This window comes from Barbus barbus, assembly GCF_936440315.1.
Source record: "Barbus barbus genome assembly, chromosome: 42".
Classification (NCBI taxonomy): Eukaryota; Metazoa; Chordata; class Actinopteri; order Cypriniformes; family Cyprinidae; genus Barbus; species Barbus barbus.
Genome location: NC_136720.1, coordinates 16,342,184 through 16,362,854, shown reverse-complemented (window position 1 = coordinate 16,362,854; position 20,671 = coordinate 16,342,184). Strand labels below are relative to the sequence as shown.

At 41.0% G+C, this 20,671-nt stretch overlaps 1 protein-coding gene across 1 annotated transcript in view; it reads right to left on the bottom strand.

Annotated features, from left to right (window-relative positions):
* Positions 1-1,506: 1,506 nt before the first annotated feature.
* The window catches only part of LOC306861089 (plexin-A4-like), a 224,644-nt gene continuing 205,479 nt past the window's right edge, over positions 1,507-20,671 (bottom strand). The window contains exons 26-32 of the mRNA XM_079403167.1: positions 19,297-19,400; positions 16,840-16,939; positions 15,231-15,421; positions 13,025-13,194; positions 9,352-9,564; positions 3,426-3,576; positions 1,507-3,274 (exon numbers count right to left, since the gene is read on the bottom strand). Of these exons, the coding sequence (XP_079259293.1) occupies positions 3,179-3,274; positions 3,426-3,576; positions 9,352-9,564; positions 13,025-13,194; positions 15,231-15,421; positions 16,840-16,939; positions 19,297-19,400 (1,025 nt within the window). The 3' untranslated portion in view covers positions 1,507-3,178. The remainder of the gene's footprint in view (positions 3,275-3,425; positions 3,577-9,351; positions 9,565-13,024; positions 13,195-15,230; positions 15,422-16,839; positions 16,940-19,296; positions 19,401-20,671) is intronic.

The window sequence follows — 20,671 nt, the reverse complement described above, 5'->3', positions numbered from 1 at the left end:
TTCTATGGAAACCGCAACTTCTCTGACTTCCCCATTAGGCTAATTCAAAGCAAGGTAGAGACACAAAATGAAAGACAGAAAACTCCATCTTTTTCATAATAAAGTTTATTCTATATTACAAATAGTATTTTGTTCTTGACTGCAAAATAGGAATGCATTATATTTACATACACAGGTATACAATTAATTATAACAAAGTTAGAGAAGCTTGCCTTTCCGCTGGTCTCTCTCTTTCTCTCCTCCCATCAGGATAACTCTATCTTGCATCAAATCTGGAAATATTAAAAAGTCTTTTCGAACAGGTCTCTGTAATGCCTGTTTTAACACTGAGCTAAAAGGACTTTTTAGTTCTTACGAAATGTTTAAGGTGGAAACTTTATCAGGTCTTTTGGGCGTAAAGGGAAGGGGGTCGTCCTGTTAAACGTACATGAGAGATGAAAAGTGAAACACAGGATCAGAGTCATGAGGGAATCCAGGAACATATCAGCTTTCCAATCAAATCATCATCAGCTCATTTAAAACCTCTGTGGACTTTATAAATGAGTTCCCAGAAGAAATAATGAAACACTTTCTACTGTCAATTCTGAACTAATTTGCAAGATTTGTTATTCATTACCATATATCAGTGTTGAAAGATTTACTCAAATAATAATAATGAAAATACCTAACGTGGTGACAGTGGTATTTTATTGGTTTATCTCATTAGAATCATTAGTCGGGGGCAGCTGTGTACCTGAAATCCTAAAATACTTCAAAACAATCCTCTGTTACTAAGCTACACCGACAAATAACACAAGGGAGCCCAAAGCAATCACACATACAGAGACAATATCCAAAACAACATTAAAAAATAATTTGGTGTAATGCTAATGGAATCCTGAAAACATTAGGTTGCATCAAAATGATTAAAATGTACAGAAAAACGCAGCAATATAGTATGAGGACAGATATGGAGAACAACAACTGAACACATTCATGGAGTCAACTCTTTACAGTTGCTCATTAAAGACGTACAGTAAAAAACACAAATGTAATGTGTTAGGTGTGGCTGGACTGGCATGTGATGTCATGGTCAGATTTGCTCAGCATGAATGAGAACTCTCAGATGGACGGCCTTCGAGAAAGGCGATCCACCTGACAGGAAGAGCAAAGGAGTCTGATGAAAGCCTAACAAGAGTTTGGTTCGGTTTAGAAATCCCTAGTAGTATTAGATAAATTGATAGCAAGGCAGTTCATTTCATATCATCCAAATAGGTCAGCATGCAAGGGTATATACTATATCTGCTTAAGGTTTCACCTTAGTCTTATTAGCATCTAACACATTCACAAAACATGGTCATGGCAGTTGAATGGAAGGGCAGGATAAAGGTTCCACCTTAACAGAAGTTGCAATTTTGAAGATGACAGACACTTTTTTCCATCTTGTTCTTCCAAGCAAAAGAAAGAAAAGAACACATCCACATCATCAATTGCAAGGCTTATTTTTTTCTGTTTTCCTTTTTTTTTGAAGTTTAAATTGAAATACATGCGCTGAAAAAGCCAATAAAGCACCCAAGTTGGGCCTGGGCAGATTCTCCACACATTCACATCACCACATAGGGTACGCTGTCAAGGGGAAAGAGGGGTTCAGAGGACAGAGGAAAGGTGGGCAGCTAAATTGTCTCTTTCCCTTTGTCAAAGTTACATCCAATACTAGTTACGTCCTCATCACGCCATCCGTTTGCTTTTGGAGTTGTTAAGCCCAGGTAATATTCTTCTCTCAAGGCCGCCAGCAACACTTAAACTACAGCAAGCCCTTAAACTTCAGATCGGGATCTCTTTCTGCATTCCCAGTTGTGCAATAACCGAACACGGACACGCAAGGGTAAGTACGGCCTCTGTGCTGCGCACAGAATCATGGACAGAAACAAATATGAGGCTGCAGACAGAGCGACAGCTTCGTTCTGCAGGTCATAAAACAAACAATGCCTTGTGTTGGCTTTCTCAGGGGTAATTTATTCGCTTTGCTATTTTTTAAATTGGGCTCCTTTGGTTTTCTGCTGACCAACTTTGTCCAAATGTGGGTTTTTCTAGAGGCTTCCAGAGTGTTCGTTTGGGTGGGACCCTGTGGCAGTTTCAACAACGTGCCATTCCCCCCCTTTAACGGCTAATTCTGAGTAGGATATTTTGTAATTAAAGTCCCCTACTGGATGTGTGAACTGAGACACCTATTGAATGTGCTTTTTTTGTTGTTAAGATTACTTCGTCCTCTTGCAGCACAGCGTAGGTCCTGGCAACCTCGCTGGAGTACAGAGAGAAGGCGTCGCTCTCTGGAAGAGGTGTGCATGTGTGCTTGCTTCTAAGGGGGTCGAACCTTGGCTTCAGATGTGCACAAGCCGGATAAATGCCGAAATGAAGGCTGGGGGTGAAGTGGTGAAGAAGATGATAGGTCTTGTCTTTTAGTTTCACTGTCAAGTAAGGTCCCGGAAGTGACAAAAGAATTGAAGCACTAATATGCTGCGTCCTTCTAAACGCAGAGGGTTTTAAACCAACCTTACTGTCTTCAAAGAGAGAATAAGCAGTCGGGATCCTCAAGGCTTGATTGTTCTCTTATCAAAGCATATAAATGATCTTGCACGTCCCGTAAATCCAGTGTCCTCGAAGTGTTTTGTGTCTTTTGAAATGGCCCGAATGGACTGCATTCTTCCGATGCATGCAGTACCATTTTTCGTCTCACGTTTCAGTGTTTAATAAAGGTACTACAATGAACTGGACTCTATATTAGTGTTGTACACTACCCTAGTCATAAAAGTCAGAACAAATTGACACCAAACATCGTGGTTTCTGCTTATCAGCTAAACTTTGAAGGCAACAGAAATGTTTTTTTTTTTTCTTTTCTAGTCAGGAAGAAGGATGGAGGATGCAGTGACATGGAACTCGTAGGCAGCCACCCCTCCTCTACACAGCAGAGCCGGATGGTTACCCACTCTACTGCATCATGGGTAATGTAGTCCTTGGCTCCTCCGCCCACCCTCCAGTTTCCATCGCTACTCTTCTAGGAAGCAGAGCTAATATGATGCAAACGCTTGTTTTTGTGGGAAGATTGCAAACAGAAGAGATGAGATAGATGGACAGATCTTCACTCAGGCACGGCTCGGTTTCTGATGGATCTCCCAGTGCACTCTGGGAAATGCGGTCCTCAGCTCTCCAGGCTCATGAAGGCGACCACCTGCTCCAACTTATAGGCCAGTCTCTGTTTCCTGGCACCATCATCCTGCTCCAGCACAGACACAATCTGCCAGAGGGAGATGACACATCAGTTACACATGCCTCCAAATAACCACATATTCCTCTCATCTGCACTTCTTTTATTTGTTCTTATTTTGGGTAGAATATATCTTGGACATGTTCTTAACAGGCATTATGGCGATTTAACAGGTCCATACCTCTTCTGTATATTTGCCCACATAAGAGTAGATCTCACTGAGGGAGCTCATGGTGTTGAACTCGTTCATGTGCATACGGGACTGTTCTGCCAGATATGCGTTCATATCCTGATCACTGATCGCAGGCATCTTACTAATGTCGGAGTAATATCTGCAGAGAAATGTAGAGAAGCAGAAATAGCACAGGCTATTTAATGAACATTTAGAACTTGGACAGGTGACAGGGCATGTTTATATGAAGCCTTTTTTTAATTCATGTAGAACAAGAATAACATGTTTCAGGGTCATTTCTGGCACTGAGTGAGAGCTGTCACGCCCCTTCCAATCAGTTCGCCATTTACTTTCTGTGGCAGTACAGCTGCGGCTTACATCAGCGAGTGACTGAGTCTTAATGAGCTGCTGTCCTTGAAAGTTTTCCAGAGATCAGCGGAATCTATAGGATGCTGGAAATATTGAATAAATGTGTCCCACGCATATGCTGACACTAAACATACTCTAGCACATCCAAAACAAAATGTGCACATAAAAGCACACCGTTATTATAGACACAAGTACTCTTCCAAAACTACTGCCGAGGTAGACAGCATTGCAACAGTATGTATGTGATTTGGAACACTTTAGTTAGACAGAAACGTCTTGCATCAAAACATGCAATTGTGTCTGATGTTACCATTGTTGGGGAATAACAGTTAAAACCCAATGACCAGGTATGAAGAAAGACCTGGAGTCAAGAGATGTGATAAATTAAAGAAATTTACTGAAGAACATAGTTTGCAGTTTCATCAGCAGAAGTCAGCTTCAACACTCACGATGGAGTTTGTAGGCCGCTCTACGTACATGTTCTAGACACCAATAGTTATACTCTAACAGAGGTCACTAATTACATCAATACATAGGTAAGCAAGATTCTGGTTGGTAGATAAACTTCGAAAATCTCCACACATGGACGTAAAACTCGGAGCTTAAGTTTTATACATGGGGTGGCCAAGGGTAATCAGGGGGTCCATGGACCATGACAGAAAATCAGTGTATAACTCCAACCTGGCATAAAAAAAGCAAGAATAAATCCTACGATTGCTGATTACTTCACATTACCACGCATTATCTATACATTACTACCTGGAACTTCAAATGTTAGTCTACTGAAGCTTATTTCTCTTAATTCTATCACCTCATTAACCAGTGGCTGGAGCAGCAAGCCTGTGATTGCCACTACCAGTAAGAATTTGAATGTTTTTTAAAATCTCTTCTGCTCACCAAGCCTGCATTTATTTGATCCCAAATACAACAAAGGCAGTAATATTGTGAAATATTTTTACTATTTAAAATAACTGCTTTCTGTTTGAATATATTTTAAAATGTAATTTTTTCCTGTGATTTCAAAGCTGAATTTTTAGATCAAAAAACATTCATTATTATTATTGTTGAAAACAGTAGAGTATAATTTTTTCAGGTTTCTTTGATGAATAGAAAGTTCAGAAGAACAGCATTTATCTGAAATAGAAATCTTTTGTAACATTATAAATGTCTTTATCATCACTTTTGATGTATTTAAATCACCCTTAATTAAAAGTATTAATTTCTACAACCCCCCCCCCCGAAAAAAAGACCATAATTATACTGACTCAAAGCTTAAAAAAAAAAACTTAGTTTAGTATCGAAAAGACTGACTTTGTATTCATTAAAAGACCACTGAAAAACAAACAAAAAACTCAACTGTTTTAAATATTTATAATGATCAAAAAATGTTTTTTGAGCAGCAAATAAGTATATTAGAATGATTTCTGAAGGATCATGTGACACTGAAGACTGGAGTAATGATGCTGAAAATTTAGCTTTGATCACAGGAATAAACTGCATTTTAAAATATATTCAAATAAAGCAGTTATTTTAAATAGTAAACATTTCACAATATTACTGCTTTTGCTGCATTTATTACTGCCATTGTAGATCTGCAATCCACTGCTTCACCATGTTGATAAGCTAATGCTGTGATACACTAAGCAGCTTAAAAACACAGTGCACACAAACATTTTTATCCATAATTTTAATTTTGAATGAAATATGGTTATTGTAATCCATATTTATCTTGCTTCATTCACTACCTTGGATTTTTCCACTCAACTCGTCAATGCATTCTGGGATTACTTTTTCATGGAGGATACATGTGACGCTACGGGGTATTGTATGAGGCAGTATAATTAACATGCCAATCTTTTGGAACAGCCTTCGTGCCTGGTGAGCGCCCACGATGCCTTAAAATGCTGTCTCTGTAGGCAGCTTACTAGGTTTTGGAACGGAGCAACACTATCTGTTGTCTTTGGGTGGCTGGTGCGTCTGAGTGAGTGAAAGTGTGTTGCTGGAGGAAAAGCAATCAGTCACTGTCACCTGCAGCTGCAGAGGCTCTGTCGACTCTTTAATTAAGGCAGGTCATTTACATTTTTAATTCCTGCACCATGCCAACTCCTGGACTCAACACATTGACTGACTAACCAGTGGCAAGCGTGTCTGTTTCAGGCTCCCGTGAGCACCTTGAGTGGCAAGTACGTTCTGCAATGCACCATGGGGCATCAGTGTGGGAGAATGGCATGGTGTTGAATGAGAGCGCTAGTGAGGGTTTGTAATCTCCAGGTATGGCCTTCCCAAAGAAATCTATTCTCCAGTGACAGGTACACTCCCCTAGAAGAGTTTAGCTTCTCTCTCTGCGTCCTCTGCTTCCCAAGGCTAATGACTGGCAGCTCGTCTGGCACTAATTAATACCACGTTTAAATGTCAGCTGTTCGTCAGCCAAAACGAGTCCATGCTGGTTATTCCCTCGTATCGTGCATGTTTTGCAAATGGCTAAATACGGAGTTGCTATACTTTATGACCAATGAATGACCATGACTTTTACAGAAATAATAATGAAGAACTGGAAATGTCATTTAAAAATAAATTGAATAGAGATTAGAATTATAATTTGTGGGGAAGTCGTGGCCTAATGGTTGCGAGTTCGAGTCTCGGGTCCGGCAGGAATTGTAGGTGGGGGGAGTGAATATACAGCGCTCCCTTCCACCTTTCAATACCACGACTGAGGTGCCCTTGAGCAAGGCACCAAACCCCCAACTGCTCCCCGGGCGCCGCAATAAATGGCTGTTCACGGTGTGTGTGTGTGTTCACTTAGGATGGGTTAAATGCAGAGCACAAATTCCAAGTATGGGTAACCATACTTGGCCATATGTCACATCACTTTCACTTTCATAATAGATAGTAATTATCATATTTCATATATATATTAATATGTGACCTTGGACCACAAAACCAGTCATAAGTAGCACAGGTATATTTGTAGCAATAGTCAACAATACATTGTATGGGTCAAAATGATTGATTTTTCTTTCATGCCAAAAATAATTTGAATATTAAGTAAAGATCATGTTCCAAGAAGATATTTTTTGTAAATTTCCTTCTGTAAATATATCAAAACTTTTTATCAGAAATTTGCATTGCTATTAACTTCATTTGGACTATTTTTTTTGTTTTTTTGCATCCTCAAATTTCAAATATTCAAATAGCTGTATCTCGGCCAGATATTGTCCTATCCCACCAAACCATACATCAATGGAAAGCTTATTTATTCAGCTTCAATATTTTAGTCAATTTAAAAAAAAAAATTAACCTTATGACTGGTTTTCCAAACGCTGCCTGATTTACTACCTCTTTCCCCTAAAACAGATCAACCCCTGCATTTATGAAGACATGAAAGGATCAAAGGCAGCACTTCAGCACCTGTCCTTGACTCACTCGCTTTTCTTGCTGTCTTTTTTGCTGGGTAATTTTAGCCTGGCCCTCTTCATGTGCCCTGCAGTCTTGTATGTGTGCGTGAGAGAGTCTCAGCATGGTGCACATCTCTAATCTGTAACTCTCTCTTCTCAAATCATCTCACAAAAGGATTGTCTCAATTCGCACAGATTTGTCACCTATCAGGATATTACCGAAAACAACCAATTAAGGAGCAACATGAGAGCTGTAACTCTGGACAAAGAATGTATCTTTGAGAACGTATTTTACCTGGTTTAAACACGTAGATGTCAGCACCTATAATTAAAGCAGGCTTTTCTCACCTCAGTAGGCACGTTTTAGTATGATCTCAGTCCTTAAAGATGTGTAACACATTAGCTAATGCATGAAAATGAGCTTTCTCTCCATCTCAGCTCTTTCATAGTGAATGTGAGCTGTCAGCATGATTACGGTCTTATCATTTTCCCCATCACGCTCGTCTGCCAGCTACCCATCTCCTCCTGCAGCCTCTAATACCTCACGGCAAATAAACATGTTAGTCAGAGGCTGAGAGTCAGCGTGTGTGAGCAGAGACACACGGCGCTGATGAGTTTTATCAGAGCTGCTTACTGTAGGGTGGTGGGCTTGAGTAGACCAGCGCTGTGTGTTTAAGGAATCGCTTCTTGTTCGGGTCGGGCTCGGGTTTGTAGCTAAACTAAAACTATATGCGGCTGTGCTGCTTTCATAGACGCACGCACACACACATTATTGCACACAGATATCAGAGATTGTGCAGCGCACACACAGCACGCAAAAGCAAACTTTTATCAGTAAAATAGCTTCGACAGGCCACACAGGTTCACACACGCAACTTTTCATCCCTCTCTCGCTAATTAAAATAAATTATATAATTATTTAAATCAAATAAATGCGATCTTACCGCACCGCATCTCTGTGTCTGATTTAAAGCAGGTCGAATGCTAACGAGCCTTAACTGACGAAAATGACCATAATTTGCACGGTTGAAGAATTATCGCCTTGTTGTATACAACCATTCAAAAACTCTGCAGAATTTATGTGACCGCTGCACCTGATGTTCATAAACTTTCATAACTGGTTCACAAGTGTTTTTTCTTTTGCCTTGTGAACTGGCCAAGCCTCAATGAATCGGTTTCTTTACATGTATTTATTTAGGCTGCCCGTTGCATGCAATTGTGAAATACATCATTTTTTATATATATATTTTTTAAATTGGCTATTCTTTGTGGGAAAAAAAAAAAAAGTTCGGGTAGGGTTCGGGCTCTAAATTTAACGGTTGCCGCTCGGGTTGGGTCTGGTCTGATCAGACAATCTCGGTACGGGCCGGGTTCGGGCTTCAGTTGCGAAAAACACCAGTATGGAAAAGGTGTACCATGTTAAAACTCATAGAATTCCAAAAACTGTTGAAGAGAAGTACCATGAAGTCATGTGAATGGCATATACTACATACATTAACGGTTACAGAGTAACTACCCAAATGCAGAACCTACTAGAGAGCAGCAGCTTTTTACAGTCATTGCATATAGGAAGATGGAGTTCTTTAGCTGTATTTACCCATGATTCTCCGTTCTTGGCATTGTTGAACGCAGAGTTTCTGACCCAGAGGATTGAGGTAGAAGCAGAAAAGTTTGTCTCTCTCACCAAACAGTGACTAATTGCTCTGTTGCAGTGTTGGGTAGACCCAGAAGATCTACTGCACTACAACAGAGTTGCAATTCATCATCCTGGAGCTCTACAACACACTTCAGTCTGATTACCAGCAGCCACACACACACACACACACACACACACACACACACACACACACATTACCTGCAGGGCATAAAATACTGGGCTTTCATTCACACTGATAATCACACAAACACTATCTTTGCATCTCCTCTGATTAAAAACATTCACAAGTGCACCTTACATATAATATCTCATTCTCCCTCACACACACACACAAAAACAATCCAGCAGTTTCTACCCAATCGCTCCACACTAAGACCTTAGAACCATGCAAAGCGCAGGAAGTCTTTTTCTGATATGGGTTTGTCAGGCTGCGGTGGTCCACCAGATACTGTGATTGACAGTCTTTGGGGTTGTCTGTTCAATCACTTATAATCATAGAAATGTTCTTGCTCACCTCTCCACCCAGCTCTTGTAGCTGGGAATGTCCTTGGCATACAGCAGCTTGTTAGAGGGGGAGTCTTTGCCCAGGCGGTGCTCTGACGTCGAGCAGGAATCCATGAAGGTTTGCGCCACCACAGACAGGCAGGCGTCCGTGATGCTGCTCTTATGGATGTCGAACACAAACTGTGGGTTCTTGATCACATTCACCCAGAACCGTAGAGGTAGACTATGGAGAGCAGAGAATGTTTTAATGGCATTCTATTTTCAAAAGCTCTTTTAATGCATAAAGCAGTTTTGGAACAGGAAGTAGTGACTTTATAAAACCACAGACTGCTTTTAAATGATCTAAATATATATTGAATAGATACTGGAATGATATTGATAAATTAAATTATTTTAATTTAGATGTGTAGAGAGAATTTTTCCAGTCTGAAATGGCACCATGAGTATTTGCGCCATGTTCGGAGAGCTGAGTATATATTAGTTTGTTTGTATCCGAGCACTGCCCTGCAATTGTGCACCTGTCCAAAACAATAAACGTATACAAGGTTAATTTATACCCCAGCCCATTTGTGCTAAAATGAAATCAACTTAGCCTAGGCCCTAGGAATGTGTGCGTGCACATCTCGAGGGTCCCAGATGTTGTTTGGTCTGGGACTTTGTGCACTTGTGTCTGAGACTGCAGAGTTCTCATTAGTTTTCAAGACAGCTTTAGTTTTGTCTTAGATAACAAAAACTGAAGAGAGGAGACGAGGGAATAAGAAAGGACACTGCAGTGTAATGGACGCAGAGTTTCGCATCAAAGGAAAAGAGAGAGAAAACAGTCAACAAAAGCTTTTCCATAGCAGCCTCCTCTCTGTTGCCCTCTGAATTCATTCAACAATAACAACTGCACCAAAGAGGATTTGGAGCGCAAACCATGTATTATGACTCCCAAATTAATCAGAGAGAATCAACTGGGATTATCTGCGCTCTATCAAAAGGATATCAATGCTTTAACAACGAGTCGACACTCTCGTAAACCTGCCACAGCTGGCCTCTGTGAAGATCATATTATCTGCACAGAACAAAAAAGCAGGACGTGTCTAAAGCACCATACTTCAGAGAGCTCTCAGCGGCGAAAGAGTGAGTGGATCAGGAGATGGGAATGATGTCTGGATGGACTAGATCCCAGCTAAATATAGCACTCAGCTCAGCGCAGCCCCCTCTGGGAAAAGCCTCACATTCTTCTGTCAGTATTTTGGGTTTCTTCTGTCTGTTTTTTGTAGAAATATTTGTAATGCGCAAAATGGTTCCGATGTAGCAGGGAACCACTGCTTTATGTCCAATAAAGTTCCTAAAATAATGTCTTGTGTATCTCAATGTTTGAACTAGTTGATTAGTGAGGTTTATCTAGAAATGCATTTGCGGTCAGGTGAACTTAATTGAAGTGAACCTAATTCTACAGGAATTTAAATGTGCGGTCACATCATCAAAATTCAGTGAAACTTCTGCCAAATTTCACAGGCAAGAAAGGGCCACCGTGTTGATCAACTCCCATTGTGAAATCCGCATAGGAAAATCTTCCTGATTGTGTGGAATCCTACTGAAATAACCAACAAAAATTTGCTGAACAACCCTAACCCTGAATGTGACTGCAACTTGGACCAATCGACTAGTCATAGTGTCTGTATGTATAATAGCATACTGTAGTCAAGCTGAGATGCATTATACGTTATGTAACCACATCAGATGACTAGCACATTGGTAGCCGCTGCAATACGCCACTGAGTATTTGCATAGTTTAACTTTTTTGCATTGTTTAACTATGCTGCATCGTTGTTTGTTGCTACAAATCACTGTCAGTGTGAACGCCCCTTCAAAACTGAAGCAATAACATTAATTTTGGTCATCTGCATTTTGAGTAGCTCAACAAAGAGAGTTAATTTAACTACATCAAACAAACTGCTTTGATTATTTGTATCTCTGCATTGACAGCTTCTACTTTGATTGACAGCCTGTATCGCCCAATCCTCGCCCAGTCACAAGATAGACAATGGCATGATGGATGATTCACAAGAGCCTCGTCCATCAGCAATCCATCTCTGCCTGGCTTTGGTTAAAGATCTGATGCTTGAGGCTTCCTTTGATGCATTTGAAGAAGAGATTTGTAAAAAAAACTGGGGAATCAATCATTTAGGTTGTGATTGGTTTGAATGAATCCTTTTGGGTTTGTTAAAAGTCAGTCTAGATGTTTATGGGATTCACACAAAGAACTGCACCCACTGATAGCAGTGTTAATTTGCATTTGCTTTATGCATTGTTTTAGCCCTAGATTCGCCTAATCTATGTGAATCAGATGGTCAAAAAAATAGCTCTTAAAAAGGTTAAAATGTGCTTGATTACGGGTGGTTAGTGAATAAGATTAAAGTTTTTTTTGCTGAAATACTTGATTTGGCTGGTCTAGACTGTCATTCTCGCCACTAATATTAAAGAAATGTTTGTGTGTGTAGGACACACTCAAATAAGAGGATAAGGAAGAGACTTGGACATCTTAAGTTGCCATCTGGATTGTCTGCAAGTCTCTCATTTGCAAAATCAATCAAAACGAGAAACCCCTCACTGCACCCTGCACAAATAATTTCACTTCAAGAATAATAATTGGTAAAGAGAATTGATGAGCAAACACTAACAGGCTGTAAACAAAATAGTGATTATGCCTGTGCTTTCATGGCCAAAAGCATTTAGCTTTAGTGTGTTAAAATCCTATACAGACAGCAAATATGCCCCACCCACGGCTCTGGTCCAATTAACAGCCTGTGTGGTGGCAGTAGCACATCTAGCCGTACCAATAAAGCTGAGCCTGTTGTTTTGTGCACAATATCTGAAAATGGAGCCATTTCATTCTCTTTGAGAGACATTAGTTGTCAGCAAAAAGCTGGGTAGCAGTGCATTAGTCCTGTAGAAGACCCTATCACGTGCATTAAAAAAATATCACAGATGCCGCAGTGGCATCGGGCTGTAATGCCTGGCGATGAGTGTGAGATGATAAATCGCTATTTAACGTTCCACTCTTTGCGAGAACGATTCCATTAATGTGCAATGCAAGAGTGACCCTCTGTGCTCTCCAAAAACACTTAACACTCTCAAATGGCCCCAATACACACTGGGAGACGGGGAGAAATTAGGTCTATAAAACAGAACAAATAGGGACTGGACCCACCGCCCCCCTGCCATGTCCTCACATCAATATCATCGCTACATCCCCCATAGCCCTTTGGGGTGGTGCGTGATGGGACGTTGGCAGAGGCTAATGATAGATTACCACTCATTAAATGTAATGCCAAGCTTTCCTTTCCCCACTCATCCACTCCACCCCCTCTTCCTTTCTCCCTCGATCTCCTAGTTGTTTATTTAACCTCCACAACCCCCTTCCACCATGGGGACGTGCCTCTAAATTGGTTGGGTGAAATTAATTTGGAAACGAGCGTTATTAATTCCTCTCATACTCATTTCCATGATGTCCATAGTTACAGCTACATTAGTAGCAGTGTCAAGGTATCTGATTTTATGAGTCTGTTAGTATAGTTTCCCATTTCATTCATAGCTTTTCGTTTCATTTTAATTTAGGTTGTATCATATATAGACCTATTTTGGACCTACTTTTCATATTATTCAAAATTATATGTGTGTATGAGGCCTCTTACCAGTTGCTCTTCCATGTGTGTCTGACGTGCGGGTCGTGAATGTTGTGCTTGTCGGCCTGCTCATCCAGGAAGTCAAACATGTATTTGATAGCGAGAGGAAGGGCGCTTCCTCTGTGTGCTGTGCTGAAGATGGTCTCAAACAGGTCATCCACAAACTTCTGTAGAGTGCCCTGAAATAAATGGAGAACAGGGTTAATTTTCATCCATCCCATCCAATTCACTCTGTCCTATGCTTTATTTAAATGACAAACACACTGGTGATTTCAGCATTACAGAGGCATGCCATATGTGAAGACCCTGCATGGACCTGATATGCAATGACATGAGCTGCTGTGTTCCTCAGAACAGTTATCTGTGTTTATGAGTATTTGTGGGCCACCTGTTAGTAATCCCACCAACGAAACCAGCGTTCCTGAATCAAGCTCTTTGATAGTGAAAGTGTTACTTTGAAGTTCACCTTTAATATCACGTAACGGAAGCGATTCTGCCTAAGCTGCTTTGTGCGGATGGATTAACGTCCACCCCGCACCATTGACCCTAATTTGATTTAATGGCGGCGAGTCTAAGAAGGAGAGAAGACGACAGAATCTAATCCACTTGTAATGAAAGAAGTGATAGGATGCATGGAAGTGAGAGAGAGAGAGGAAAGTATCAAAAGCGCCACCCGTATCTCGCAGCCAGAACCGGCTTCGCATCCGGATGAGGTGTGCAGAAGGCACAGCACACAAAATCCTATTTCCGTTTGAGCAGACAGTAAGAGTCGACAGGGAAGAAGAAAAAAAATCCCGTTAGCTGACAATCACAACAATAATTCTACTGTGTCCCAGATCCCTGACAGCTTATCTTTTCCCTATGAAGATGAAAATACATATTTCTCACTCGCACCCAGCGACAGCTGCAACAGGGATGGCTGCAAGGGTTCTGACAGGTGTCATCCTGTGAGACAACTGACATCATCATTAGTCGCCCAGAAACCAAAGTGGCTATCTGCAGCAGTTTGAAATGTACCTGGTCATTATAGCGCACTTAAAAGCATACTATCAGGCAGGCAGTCGGAGAAGCATTAAACTTCAAGTGATCTCGTTCCAGACAGGTGAGGAAAGAACATTTGTGTAATTGCAAACAGAAAGAGGAGGGAAAAGTGCAGAAGACAGAACGGTAGAGGAAGAAAGATTAAATAAAGCCTGGCATAATGGAGGGAGATGGAAAAAGGTAAAGCTCACCCATCCTCAGAGACACTGATGGACCGAATGCGGAAAGCGTCAGCACCCCAGGCAGATCACTGGTATTTATTGCAGGGGTGAAAGCCAAACAGTCAATTACTGTGCTGTCACACCAATCATTTTTCACCAAGAGAGATGGTGTCAGCGATAAACTGGTTATTTCACAGAAATAATCCATCTAAAAATATGACACACAGTTTGCAAGCGGAGTAGGGTAATCACTAGGGCATTTGTGCATGTGTGTGTTTGGAAAAAAGTCTTGTGACACTCCTGCTTGGTTACATCAGGAACATTGTTCAGAATCATAGACACATGCAGTTCTGCAAAAAGCAGATTTCTGTGCCAGTACTTCAGTTTCCCAGCCTTTAAGGAAACATGGACAGGGGCCTTCACATCCAAGTTTAATCACACTAAATGATAACTATGGAGTTTCTTTGTGAATCTTCCCTTTGTGGATCATCCAGTTATTTATAAAAGTCTAGCACAACTATCATCAATAAACTGCTATGTTTTGAGGTTTACAGTACAGGATGACTTGAGTGCCAAAGTACAACGGATTTGAACGATGATCTATAGTAATAGTGATGCCTGCTTAACCAAACAAAACCTTCTATTCCATTTCTTCATCTTCCTGATGTCCTTGAAGCACTATGCTTTTCTGGTAGTGAGGAATCTGTATTCAAACCAAAACAAGTGCCTGTTTACCAGCTCTGCTGATGCTGTGACTTCAAGTCAGTCAGCGTGAAACTAATGGAAAAAAACAGACAAACTGCAGTTTGGAGCAAACAGCATAAACATGAACCAAATGACACTATGGCCTCTTGCTCTAACCCCACAATCTTGCCATTTGATCTCATTCTAGAAGCTTCGCATGTTTCAGGAAGGATTATATTTGTTGACAACTTCAGCCCTTTTCAGGGCCATTCAATACGTTCTGGCATGCGTCTAACGGCTGGAATATTAAACATGGTGGCAGAGCTTACCTTGGTGGCCAACAGTCTAGTCAAGTAGATCTCGGAGACCATCTTGCTGCCACGGTCTCCCTCCTTCTGGTCTCCATGCTCATGGTTCTTCACCAGATGCCACATTTTGACGCCGCTCTCCAGGTCAGGTGTGATCATTGGTGTGCGGGAACGCAGGCTGTCTGGACTGCCCGTGTACCTGATCATGTTTTCTGTTGGTGTGAAAAAGAAAGACCCATCAGATGACGGTTCCTCCTCAATCTTCCTTTGCTGACAAATGTCCCATGCAGCTGTTCAAATCTGTTCCTATCTGTACAAAACACATTGCCTTTTGTTGTGCAGTACTCGAGATTGGATATGAATCATTTAGAATGTATGGATGCTTAATTTTTCATCCCTTGCTCTCCTGCGCACTTTCTCTCTGGTGAACGTGTGCGTTCACTCACTTGGCGGACACAAAATCGAACAGGTGTCAGGCCAGATGAAATATTCATGCTTCAGCCAATAGGGAGAGATCAGCCATGACATTTAAAAAAACACAGAGCTCAATGAATGTTTACACAGTGTGAAAAAAAATTGATTGGCAAAGGCCTGATTCGGTAAGATAAAAAAACTGTTCACAGTGGCAGATGCAACAGAAATCAATCTCTCCAGGGGAAAGAAGTGGAGAGAGAGAAGAGTAGGAGGATCCTGATAAAGAAAGACAATAACACCTTCAGGAAAAGAAGAACAGAGAGGATGACAAACAAGGAATGATATTGAGCATGTATATTTGCATTTCTTTCCCTGGTGCTGATCTCGGTGCGGCTATTCAAGACTTGACCAAATTTTGTTGATATATGCTGTATGAAAATCTAGTTGTCTGTAGCACAAATTGTTCATTATAAGCACTGACTGTGTGAACGTAGCCTATATTTGGTAGAGATCTAATTAATAAGCAGCCTCACAAAGGTCTCACAAAATGTCTTTCCAGGTGATTCAAAATGTGTCTCTTGCAGAACCTATTTAGAAGAACCTCAATGTCGTTTGAAGCTAATTCTGAAAGAGTGAAGTGATGTATGGCATTTTCTTTCTATCTTTCCCATCAGTCGCACTCCCTCTCTTCTTTAAGGCTCATTTAGAGTGCAGGAAAGTATATGGAGATGAGATGATTTTAATGGTCTATTTGATGTGTAGGGGGAGTGCTCGGACAGCCCTGAGCTTTGATCTTGCGCTTTATCAGACCCAGTCGTACGAGGGACTGATGGCAGGCGAATGACAGGGACGGATTCAGAGTCTCAGGAGGGAAGTCAAGTGCAAAGAGACTCATTTTCCCTGCTTTTACCTTTGTATGCTGCCAGACTATCTCAGCTCTCTCCACGTAATTCTGTTTGAGCTTCGTTCCTGTTCTCTTTTGTGAGTGGATGAGACGCTACACATTTAACATCTCTTACCACCATGTGAGATGACAAGACTGTTTTTTAAACTCCTTTTCTGCTCTTAGTGCAGCTCAGGTGGAATGTTACCCTACCCTGCTGTAGAAACATTAGTCAGTTGATTATTTTTTTATATAGTGTGCCGTATGTTTTTTTTTTTTTTTTGGATATATGGATGCATTTTAGAATTAGAAAAGGAGTTGACAAACACAAACCATATTTGCTAGCAGAGGTTCTGGAGACAGTGGAGTTGTTCACAGAGTTGTATGCAGTGACCTGCTTTGGTACGAGAGCTACCACAGCATTATCAGGCACCTGCGGACAAAGAAAAAGATTATCGTACACAACATTTCTTTAAAAAACAAGTATGATGTCTTCAGCACCTTAATGGTTGCGTAGAGTTTGGGTCATTGGTCTAAAAATCGTATATTTCCGATCTAGGTAAATGTTAAACCGCATGAGTGAGGGACGGGATGGGATAATCTGCTTCCATTTCACTAAGTCCCTTCCGGTGGGATGGGTCGGGCTATTTAACTATATGCCTCAGCAACTGCTAACCACAGTAAGCCTTAGCAAGCCAAATTCAATTAACACATGGGGGCCTCTACTCCCCAACCACACATCCCTCCATCCACATAATTTGCCATTGATGCCTGCGGCACTTACAGGGTTAATTGAGGTGACTGTGGAGATCTAGATGATGTGGGCTCAGAACTGCATGGGGACCCAAACCACAGCAGGAAGGAGAATATGGGCTTCACAGACCATTAGGACATTATTCTTACACCCTTAACCTCTTTTCTTCCCGGACAAACTCGACATGAAGTCGTCCTCGTTTACTGCCGCGGCCCATGAGGACAGCTGTCCAAACTTCAACAGAATCAAACAGATATTTCTTATACCTCAGTATAGATGAATGACTGTGTGAATGGAGACTTCAGACAAGGGCTATATTTTCCTGAAAAGGGGATTTTTAGAAAACAGCAGAGATTCTCTTTTATCTTTCCTCTGAGGGCAAGTTTACGCTTTAAGAGAGTCTCTGTGTTCCTGATAGCATTCAGACATGTTAGATATCCGAGATGGGGCTTATACAACCCCAATGTGAAGCTTCCTAAGGAGACATCAAAGAATTAATGTCAGAGCCAGATGCATTTGTAGCACCTCGATTTGGAGGAAAGTATCAAAGATGACTTTAGATATACATTCGAAATGCACAAAGGATCCTAAATGATTTAGTGTGACACTGTATGACTTTTGGTGTTGTATACTAGACTAAACAAGGGAATTCAGTGCTATTAGAAATGAAAGGAAGCCAGTTATGAACACGTATGTGGTGCAAGGATATAAATGAAGAAATGGATGATGCTACGGGGTGAACGGAGGGTCTCTTCCCCCTCTTCAGCAACTCTAACAGGCTTAGGGTGTCTGATAGCTTTTTTTGTCAAGGATAGCATGCCCTCCCCGACTGAAAATGAATTAACTTCTGTCTTCATTATCTCATCTCCGATTCCAATCAACAGCTAATCCATCCTGCCGCTTGCAGCCCTGCACCCATGCGCCGCCCCGTGACATTTAATTTAAGTACTGTGCAGACTCCTCTCTCTCAAAAAGCTCATTTGGAGGGCGGCTTACGGAGGAAATTATTTACACTGTAATGAAGCGCCGCCTGTCTCCTCTCCACCCTAAACTGCCCCTCCCATTTCTCACATTTTGAGTGTTTATATAATTGCAGATAGACCAATTTTATCAGTCCCCTGCTGAGACAGCATTGCCATACCTGAGCCCTGAAACTCCATGGTCCCTGTCCACCATGTTGGAGATCTGTCAGTCAGAGTAGGTTTTCTAAATGACCTGAAGGTGCCTTGACTGCACCCTATTATAGAGGTCAACGGGGGCATAAAAGTGTTCGATAGGGCTGAAATGCAATGAATGTTAACAGTGTGTATGTTTCCCTAAACTAGATCAACTAAGACACACCAACCAAAAGCAATTACCATCACAGAGTATCGTTTCTCTGCTCATCCTTTTTTGTGCTAATCACCTCATAAAGGTTCCTTGTTGCATCTGAGACGAACATAAATAGAGCATTACACTTCTGAGCTTCATAAAAGACATTCATCTCGCATTCAAATCTCTTTGTTCCAGTATTAGTTACTCAGTCAGAATCTGCGCTATTATTGAAAGCCCACACCAAAACTCACATCATGCAGAGAGCTGTTTATCAAAAGTCATTAGCTAGATCATCTAACCCGGGTGTCAAGCTACAGATCCACCTGCACCTGCATCCCGCTGCTGTCAGATTAAATGTACTGGGACATCTGGAGATGCTGCTTTAAATAGAAACCAGCAGGTACAATGCTCGTCCTCCTCCTGATTTAAGATAGATTTCAAAGGCTCAAAACAATCTTTTGTGACAGCAGATATCTTTCTATACACTAACTGAAAAAGATTTCAGTCTAAAGCAGCAAACAACCTTTTCAACAATTTTTCTCACAAGAAGCCTTGAGGTAGATGGTAGGAATGATAGAAAGAAGAAAAAAATGAACCCCTTCTGAAGCGTTCATGTCTTGGACCTCTGACTGTATAAAAATCTAAAACTGAACACCTCGTTACAGGAATAAGTTTACCAGGAAACATGTCTGGTCGTGAATACTGCATACACGGGATCTTACCTGGTAGTGAGTCAGCATGTTGAGTCTTTTCCAGTCACCTTCAATCTTTGTTGTAACATCTTCATCTTGAAGGATGACTCGTACTACTCTGCCTTGACGCCACTCTGCAACAAGAATACAATGACAACATCCAGTGATTAATACTCAAAATCATTTTGAAAGTGCAGCAGAACCAATTAAATTCCATTCACATATCTTTGTATATCACTTTTTACAACAGAGATTGTTTCAATGCAGCTTTACAGAATATGTATGTAGATGAACACGGAATCTTACATCAAATCCCTAAATTTCCTTTAATCTCTGATTAACTGTTTACAGAGTGAAATAACTTGTATAGTTGTCTCTGAATATTAATTGGACATAGAAAGTATTCTAAACACAAAAACTTTAGCAAACCACAGTAATTATTTTTCTTTCTTTTTTGTCCAAGCAATATTTTTCAATGCATTAAGCCATTTTAAGCTTTCACATTCAAGCAGACGCACCTATTCTGATGATAAATTTGCTGCTATTTATAGTATACAGTAATCTTAAAAATTATTCTCTTTCTTCGGCTTTGAAAGAAAAAGAGCTAAAAAATGACTTTTTAAACTTAAAAACGAAAAGGAACAATAGAATAAAAGAGGCAAGGGACAAAGTCTATATTGAGAGAGCAGGAGAAAGAAATAAAAACGAGAGAGAAAATAAGGGTGTGTGACGTAGCATTTGAGAAAGGGAGGAAGGAAAGGAAAGGTAAATTAATCTCTTCTGCCCTTTGTTAGAGAGCCGGGCCTTCGTGGCCAGTGGATCGATGGGCGTGATTACAGCCACTGCTGAAAGCCACTTCCTTTTTCATCTGTAGTGGGTCGAGCATCCTGAGCCCAAACGGCCCTGATCGACCGCGTTAAGCCTCCCGCTGAGCTTGCTCTTATTGTAGTTACTGAGCTCACTAGAGATGCACAACAAAATGCGAAGATATTCTCCCACCCTCCCCACCAGCCACTGTCTGCAGCCTCAGCAAAAACAGCAACGTGAAACGGCGATGCTGAATCAGTGCTGAATGAAATAAACATATCCCTTTGCAATGTGATGTACGGATAACATGGCCAGGAACAAGAGACGTCTCTCTCATTCTTTTTTTTTAAACTCCCGCTGCAAATGAATGTATGATTGGAACGCTAGAGGAGTGAGGCCTCTTCACACCGCCTGCTGCTATCTTTCGCTCTGATGCCAACCAGAAAAGCAAAACAGCAATCACAGGCAAGATGATGAAACATGTCTCTGGGTGATGAGAATAACTTTAAATCTCCAGGAGAGACCCGAGCATTGTTTTATATCTCACTACAGTGCTGTCTATAAACATGCAAATGAGCCTTGACTCGAAGCGCAAACA